At 39.7% G+C, this 8,531-nt stretch overlaps 2 protein-coding genes across 5 annotated transcripts in view; one reads left to right on the forward strand and one right to left on the reverse strand.

The window, feature by feature from the left end:
- The first annotated feature begins 225 nt into the window (after positions 1-225).
- On the forward strand, positions 226-2,170 carry SMIM15 (small integral membrane protein 15). The gene is made up of 2 exons (XM_009272502.2): positions 226-324; positions 509-2,170. The coding sequence occupies exon 2, from the start codon at positions 536-538 to the stop codon at positions 758-760; it is 225 nt and encodes a 74-aa protein (XP_009270777.1). The 5' UTR covers positions 226-324; positions 509-535; the 3' UTR covers positions 761-2,170.
- An 894-nt stretch (positions 2,171-3,064) lies between these two features.
- The window catches only part of NDUFAF2 (NADH:ubiquinone oxidoreductase complex assembly factor 2), a 65,748-nt gene continuing 60,281 nt past the window's right edge, over positions 3,065-8,531 (reverse strand). For all 4 annotated transcript variants that reach the window (XM_019470267.1, XM_019470268.1, XM_019470270.1 and 1 more), the window contains one exon: positions 3,065-3,420. In XM_019470267.1, coding sequence (XP_019325812.1) covers positions 3,163-3,420 — 258 coding nt within the window. In that variant the 3' untranslated portion in view covers positions 3,065-3,162. The remainder of the gene's footprint in view (positions 3,421-8,531) is intronic.

Raw genomic sequence — 8,531 nt, forward strand, 5'->3', positions numbered from 1 at the left:
CGACCGGCCCGGAGCGGTGTGGTGGCCTCTACCTGTGCGCCTCTGCGCGGGCTGACGCACAGCGGCACCGTCGTGCTCGCTGCCGACACGGCGTTTACGTTGTTTGTGACTTGCCGACTCTTGCTAGTTCACTGTTGAAGGGCTGCCCCGGCTCCCTCCCCTCCCTGGTAAAACCTGTGGGAAGATGGACCAACTGGGCACTCCTCCTTCTCTTCCAAAGAAGCACAGACCTCACTTTTTTTCCGTGTAGCAATTTTTTCTTGGTAGCATCTGAAGCTCTGCTGGATGAAGTGCCTAATTATTTTGTAAACACTGTACTCTCAGGCAGGGTTAGCACTTGGTTCGTGTTACGCTTACTTTCACGTACTGTGCACTACTTTTAACTTACAGCAGAAATGAACTTGCTCTTCCATAACGAAAGATAATGACATATTAAAATGGTAATTGCTGAGTACGTGTGCTTTTATTTTTCTGAATACTCAGAAATTATTTTTTTATTTTTCCGTAGGGTTTTCCCAATAGAAAAACAGAAAAAATGTTCGATATTAAGGCTTGGGCTGAATACATCGTGGAGTGGGCTGCAAAGGACCCATACGGCTTTCTTACTACAGTGATCTTGGCTCTTACACCACTGTTCATCATTAGTGCAGCGCTTTCGTGGAAGCTTGCAAAAATGATTGAGGCCAGGGAGCGAGAGCAAAAGAAGAAACAGAAACGCCAAGAGAATATTGCAAAAGCCAAACGAACAAAGAAGGATTAAATGGGGAAAAAAAAAAAAGGCCTTCTTGTGCAAAGAATCCACTTTTTTAATGAAACGCTTGTATATTTTGTGTTGTAACTGTCCTTTGATACTTGATCCTGTTATTTCTTGAAGTATGAAATCTAATCCCTTCAGTGTATTTTTTTTCTCCTGAGATGATCTGTGTCAGTTTGCCCAAGTGACACTTGTTACAATCATTTACTCTACTACTCGTGTTCTAGTGCAGGTTGCTTTTCTAAATTTGCATGTTAAAAAATTAATCTGTTGGGTGGCTGTGGAGGTAGATTTTTTTTTTCCTTAGCTAAGCTACGACTTAGTAAGTGTCTTAAAATTGTCAAATTATGAGGAAAATGTGAATGGTAAACTGGATTACAGAAAGGCAAGTTTTGGTATACCTTCAGCAGAGCTGTAGAGATGAGCTAACTTCAGAGTTAGGTAGCGTACCTTACTGATTTCCTTTACGGACACTCCACGTGGCCCTGCGGTTCGTTCAGCTGTGCGCCCACAGGGTCTGCTGTAGCGTCTTCGATGGTGGGGCTTGGCTGCAAAAAGAAACTAACTTAGCTTTTCCCGTTTCCTAAACTACCAGCCATGAGCAGTCTTTAAATTCAGCCCGAACTCTAGGAAACCGATTGCTTGTTCTTGTGACCTTCGTTTGTCTTAGCCACTCATGTTCTATGAAATACACTACTATGCTGTTTGGTTTTCCTTAACGATCACCTGAACGCTCCACCTGTGACTAATTTGTTTCGGCTGTCAGAAACTTTTTATGCCTCAAAGAATAGCCATAAATGGGGTGAGACCAAAGGCTCCGGTGGCCTAGTGTGCTGTGTCCTCGTGACCTAGAGCAGGTGGCTGTGGGAGGGTACAGGAGCAGGATGCGCATGCTGGTGACAGTAGTTCTTCCTACGTGCTAACCTTCTGATCTTTGGGATCTTTGTTCTCACTGCCCTTGGAAACCGCTGCCTTCCAGGTTGCAGAATGCTGGCATACTGGAAAAAGTCCAAGTGGGGTTTGTGTTGTAAATACGCCAAAATTATTTAACCTTCATTCCAATTCATGTTTTTCTAACAGAACTGATTGATTTTTCAAAGCCTAACGTTTATTAATAGTCTAGTTCTAAAGAGCTTGTGGCAGTCATTAGGTTTTTAGACTTAGCGCAGAGTTGTGCTTTCTAGCAACTTACGTTTAAAAATAAAACCTTAAAGTGATACCATTGTTCCAATGAGGAGACCTATAGAGCTGGCTGACACAAAGGGGGATTAGGAGTGGGGAATCTTAACTGAAATGACAAAGTGAACGTGAAGTATTGTTGATCCTCTTTCAATTTTGTTGGTCAAAGCAAGCATTATTAGAATATGACATTTCGGCATTTTATAAATACATGGGATTAAGTCTCCAGTGTTTTGCCTCACGTGTTGTCAAATGTGTATGTGTTGCACCTTTGATACCTACATAGCTTAAAACACATGGAGGAGAACTGATGAAGGATGCACTGCATAAATAAATTTGATACTTTTTTCCAAAAAATTGAGTGGTCTTTATTTTGACTTGAAGTTCTCAAACACCATCTCTAAGCAAATAATCTGCACATTTTACGTATCTAAACTATGGCCAAATCGACCTAATTGTTTAGGGAAGTCCCCGCATACACCAGAAAAAAATCCTAATTTTATTTTTTTAATATTAATGACGGTCCCTTGTCCCCAGACCCTGTGTTATTTTCCAGCAGCTTTACCAAGTGCCTCTAACTTCTATTATAGTAGTTATATGTAGTTTCACTCAGCCTGATTTTATCCTGTGTTTACTGCTGGCTGCAAGTCAAACATTATTCAAACATGTTGATTGTTTTCTTAAACTTAAGTTACAAGAATGTCTCTAAGATTAATACAGTGCGTAGTCAGTGTAGTGTCGTAGTGATTCCTGCTAATGAAATCAACTTTTCCATCCACTGGCCAGAGGAAAGTGCGCTGGCCCTGCCAAGGGAATTAACGAGCATTCTGAAGAACTATCTTAAACTGACGCCTAGGTTTGGGAAAATTTAAGTGTACTGATTAACTAAAATTTATTACATCAAAAACAATTTTAAAAATAAATGAGTCTTCAATGAAAAAACAATTTAGAATTACTTAAGAAAATTAAGGTAGCTAGAAAACCTACCTATAATTTCATGAGTAACTGATGAAGAGCAACTGTCAAAAACAAACTTACTAACACATCCTGGTTTTCACGAAACCCAAACGTTTTACAGTAGTTTGTCATGATTAAGCCTACTTGAACAGTTCTGCAAAAATAAATGAAACTGCTTTAATATTTTTTTATTGCATACTCACTTAGTAACAGCTGTTTATGTTGTCTGTTAAAGTATTTATCCCTTAGCGCTATCTGTACATTGCAACTGTTTATTTATTATGACTACCACCACTGCCTGGTGGCATCCAGGAGCCTGGCTGAAAGCTACTCGCAGTGCTTGTTGGGTCTTGCGAAGGCTCTTTCTTTCCATAGTAAGGGGCTGAGGCGTGGCCTTTAACATGAGTATGAACTCGTTCAGCAACAAGTCCCTCTTTGTATTCCTTGGCCTGAAGCAGTTTATCCTTTTCAGAGACATCTCTGATTTTCTGTTTCATTTCTTCTCTGTAATTTTCATTCTTAAGAATCTCCTAAGAACACAGAAGAAAGGTAATTCGATAAATCAGAAGTAAATGCAATAGACAGTGTTGGAATAAAACATTTTAAGCAGTCGCTTTTTCTTAATTTTATAATCCAAATTTTCAGGTACGTAGGTAAAATAAAATGTGGTAAAATTAATTCTTTTCCTACAACTGCAATTTCAACCCTAGTTTAAAATGTTCTTAACGTTTTGATCATGCTGTTGAAGCAAAACTGCATTGTGCTGTGCCAGTTTCACTATTCTATTGGATCAAAAAGGAAAAGAAGTAAGCCATCAACAGATGTGAAAATGCACTAAAAATAAGGCTACTTTTTACATTGTTTTCTGTGCAGGACTTGCTACTACATCACTATTTATCACTTGCATTTCTTCCTGTAACTCACTATGGCTATGACTTTAGGTATCTGTGCCCCAGGGTGCAGTTATCAGAGAAACAGATGGGCAACCTTGGCTCTGCTACTACATAAGCCAAAGCCAGGCAAGATTAATAAATAAATAATAAAATAATAATTTTAGCTAAAATAATAAGCTAATAAATAGCTAAAAAAAAGCTAGGACAGAACTGAAACTACTGAGATGGTACTAGTAACTCAGGAGAAAAAACACTGCAGGGGGCGAAAAAAAGGCATAAAAATCACTGAGCGAAACCCTGCCCCAGGGACTCTGAAGACGGCTCAGTAAGGCCGAGGACCAGCATGGTCCAAGAAGCAAGGCAGGCCAGCCCATCCTCAGCTGACGACTGCTGGGCCAGCAGAGGTGAACTGGGTATTGTGATGAGGACACTAAGCACAACACTGCTTAGGCGAGCTGTATGGTAACTCTAGGTATCTACCAGGTGTGTTAGCTAAAATGAATGTACTGCATTCATAAAGGGTGTAAAATCATACCTACTGCCTCTGCACTGGTAAAAAATTCAAATAAAAGTGATCTAGTTTTAGACGTTTACCTCTACCTCTGATAAACTGAAGCAACTATCTATCTATCTGATGCATGCTCCTACTGCAAGGCCAAAAAACCCACCCAGGACATGTATTCAGAGAAGGCTCGTACAACTTGCTGATTCAACTTTGTGAAGCTCTGTACTGAAACATGGTTGGGTACAGGTTAAAGCTGGAAATTCACTAATAAAGATGACTTGAACTGGGATTTGGCTGCTTCCACTGAGAAATGCTGAGGCTGTTAGTTGAAGCAAGTACAATTACTGGCTTGTCCACAGGTAAACAGAAAAACAGCTGTTAGTAGACCTTGCCATATTGTTCAGAGGAAAACACAAAGCACTCCCAAAGTAAACACAAAGAAAAAAGCCCTGAAAAATACTGGTTTGGTTTTTATCTGTTAGCATATGTTTCCTATCAGAAGGATGATTTGCAAATTCTGCTAACAAGACTTCCCTGTGCTTTTGTTAGGGCAGATAGTGAGGAGTATTAGAAAAAAAAGCAGAAAGGTGATACGAATTTTTATAACACTTTGAACCCAAATACAACTTAACTGTAATAAACACCATGTAATGAGGAAGCTGCTAATACCCACATTTAGACTGGGATACAGGAGGAAAAAGGGTGAACAGCTTTCTCTGGATTACAGGTATATGGAATAGTTAAGGAGAAACTAGACCAGTACACTTCCCTCTGAGTAGAAGACCATGACGTTATTTTAGGAATGGCATTAAAATACATGTGATATTGCCAAGAGTTGACATAGCAAGTATGTGAACATTTAAGAACATTTAAAAAGGCAGTATTTAAAGAAAACCTTATCTTAGAGATATCATGAAAATTAACACCTTTTTCTGAGCCCTTAATTGCCTCTATCCTTAAATTCACAGATGCACAGAGCAGAGGCGAAACACTTCACATACCTATATAGCATGAAAATATACCAGCAGCACATAAACGACTTTGCAAACTGAAGGGGGCGGGAGGGAGAAAATTCTCCCATACTCAAATAAACATATTGCCAAGTGTAACAAGGTCAAATTTTCAACAGTCAGTTTAGCAAAACCTCATTATAACATCTCGCAATTCCGTCCTTGTTTACCACATGCCTGTATAAATCTACCATGACCTTATTGATTTCAGGGGGATTACTCCTATGGTGCTTGTATTACCCCACTACTAAGAAACAAGGTCATACACCTTTGTGATATTTGAAGACTGCATCATAGTCTCTGCTAAAACAGCATGAAATGATTTATTAAAATACGAATGTAATTCACTTACTGTGAACAGCTACTTACTAACTTCAAATCTTTTCCAGTGATTACTTTAACAAAGTTATCTTAGTCAGGTAATAGCAGCTGTAACTAAATTCCAAATGCTCCAAGTCCATTTTCAATGTTGATGTATAATTGTCATCTGGTTTTCAGACTCAGGTAAGGCTCTTTTAATCAGCTTTCACTGGCCACAGTATAGTTGTGATCTAGTAAAATAACCATGTTGATCTTGAAAAAAACATGAGGACTGATCCTCATTAGCAAACACAGAAAAAAAAATACTGAAGTGACTTGTTCAGAATCTTCTATACAATCCACACCAGGATAAAAATTTTTCAAGTTCAAAGTATCTGCACACATCCATTTTATGCATTAAATTCATGCCACTAATATGTACACTGAAATCAGGGTTCCTGTGCTCAAATTAAAGAAAATGTGACTCAGGAATCTTGTGTCAATTGGCACATTAGAAAAATTGGGTCAAATAGATGAGTTTTCTTAGCATAAACATCTTGTCCTTTGATACTGTCGAGTTTGTTCTGTGGAATTGTCTCACAGGCACTCAATCCTTCCTGTTTCTAATATTATCACCAGCAAATATTTCATTCTCAATTCTCACTAGAACATGTACTTTTTTTTTTTTTTAATATTGTGTTTGTATTTCTAAATACTATTGTCTCAATTCTCACTAGAACATGTACTTTTTTTTTTTATAATATTGTGATTGTATTTCTAAATACTATTGGTTCAATTACCATAGCCACTGCAGTTTGAAGCAGTTATGAGACTGAAGTTTCCCTGCCATTACAGGCATTTAAATAAAAGATCCAAGTAGTTCCAAATTTGAATAGGATAATCAACTTGGTTCAAAATGTAAATTTTAATGAAACTACTGCGTGCATATTTATAGAAGGGATTATCCTTAAAACACACTAGAAACGTGCAGGATCTTCATAACTAATCTTCCAAATTTGGCTTCAGTTTATCTGCATGGCTCACTGCAATTAAATAGAGTGAGTGTTAGAAAGGTTCCTCCCCAGACACCCTCCTGGTTCTACAGGGCTTCCCATCACCTGGTGAACAGCGGTAGAGAAGCTGACATCTGCTGGGCTCTTCCACCCATGACAAGTAGTCTGTAAATCTGCATGGCATCACAGGCTCTTCCAACTCACCTGCACACTGCTACATTTTCACTTTGAGGCTCCATTGCTACCCAACCCTTCACTGTTTGAAATACCATAAACACTGACTGGGAGCTAAAAGTCTTTGTTTTTTGGGTTTTTTTTAAATTACATCGGCAGGTTCAGAACATTTATCTTCTCTCCTCCTCCAAGATGAACTGAAATGTTTTATAAAATGGCTAGCTTCACTATAAACTGCCCCCCCAAACATACCATATACGTTTTCTGCTGAAATATAAGAACATGAATATGTAATGTGCTCTGACCTTTAGGGGAAATACAAAATCATTCTATCCAACACAGAGAACACGGTATCTACCAGGTAACTGCAGTTTTCTAAGGGTTAGCTTGTTCTTCCAACACTCCCTTTATACAAATAAATGATATAAGCCCTTTGAACCTGCAGTTCTCAGGAGGCACGTGGCATCTAAAGAGTTACCAGAAATGCCCTTCATCATTTTCATTAAAAGAGAAATCTAAGGATTTGGATTATGCAGCAAAGCTAAAAAATGAAAAATGCCTGAAGACATCCAGCCATGTTTTATACCAGTTGAAATCCCTACATGTAGATGTTCACCTTGAAATGCACCAGCTCCCAGCATTTGGAACAAGATACATATGATGCGGTGAGAACTAGGTCCAACTACATGTTCTACAGTTTACTTTTAGGTGGAATGTAAAAGAAGACATTTTACTCACTGCAGGTAACTACTTGTCTAGCTTTGGTGATTATTGTAAGCTCTATGAGGTTTTTAATCCTTCTAATGATTGGAGCTGCGTGCCTTCCCTCCTTAGAAAGGCAGGGTTTAAGAAAGTGATCTCTAAGGTTTTCTTGCAGAACCTAACATTATTATTAAGGAAATGCCAAAGTGGCCCTATGTGGAGTTTGAGGCAGCTGCTTTTCATCCAGAAACTGATGACTTCTGCATAGCCTCACTGAAAGCTCATTGAAAGAGCTTTAAACTAGATTTGAAGGAGGAAAGGGATAAAACCAGGCTTGCTAGAGAGATGAGCGGGGGCGGCACATCAATGTTTGAGGGACGGTGTGCTAGCAAGGTCCTTCGGTCTGCTGTCTCAGTGGGATGGAGATCCATGCGGCAGCAAAGGCACAAGGGTTACGGGTTACGTGTTAGAAACCATGGAAGCAGCTGAGAATGGTCACATAGGAATTAGGGCTTCTTCCCCCCCAGAAAAGGTGGCGGGATCAGTAGCCCAACTGAAGTGCATCTACACCAATTCACACGGCATGGGCAACAGATAGTAGGAGCTGAAAGTCACTGTGCAGCAGGAAAACTGATATAGTTGCCATCATAGAAACACGGCAGGATGACTTGCACAACTGGAGTGCTGCACTGGACGGTTATAAACTCTTCAGAAGGGACAGGCGAGGAAGGAGAGGCGGTGGGGTGGCTCTGTATGTTAGGTAGTGTTTTGATTGTCTAGAGCTTAATGATGGTGACGATAGGGTCGAGTGCTTATGAATAAGAATCAGGGGGAAGGCCAACAAGGCAGATATCATGGTCGGAGTCTGTTATAGACCACCCAACAAGGATGAAGATGCAGATGAAATATTCTATAAGCAGCTGGGAGAAGTCTGACGATCACCAGCCCTTGCTCTCGTGGGGGACTTCAACTTCTAGGAGGTTCCTGGAGTGTGTGGAAGACAACTTCCTGACACAGCTGGTAAGTGAGCCTACCAGGGGAGGT

The sequence above is a fragment of the Aptenodytes forsteri genome, unplaced genomic scaffold, assembly GCF_000699145.1.
Source record: "Aptenodytes forsteri isolate BGI_AS27 unplaced genomic scaffold, ASM69914v1 Scaffold92, whole genome shotgun sequence".
NCBI lineage: Eukaryota > Metazoa > Chordata > Aves > Sphenisciformes > Spheniscidae > Aptenodytes > Aptenodytes forsteri.

What these genes read in the sequence shown, in the direction of transcription:
- SMIM15 (XM_009272502.2), top strand. Translation starts at nt 536, where the DNA reads ATGTTCGATATTAAGGCTTGGGCTGAATACATCGTGGAGTGGGCTGCA.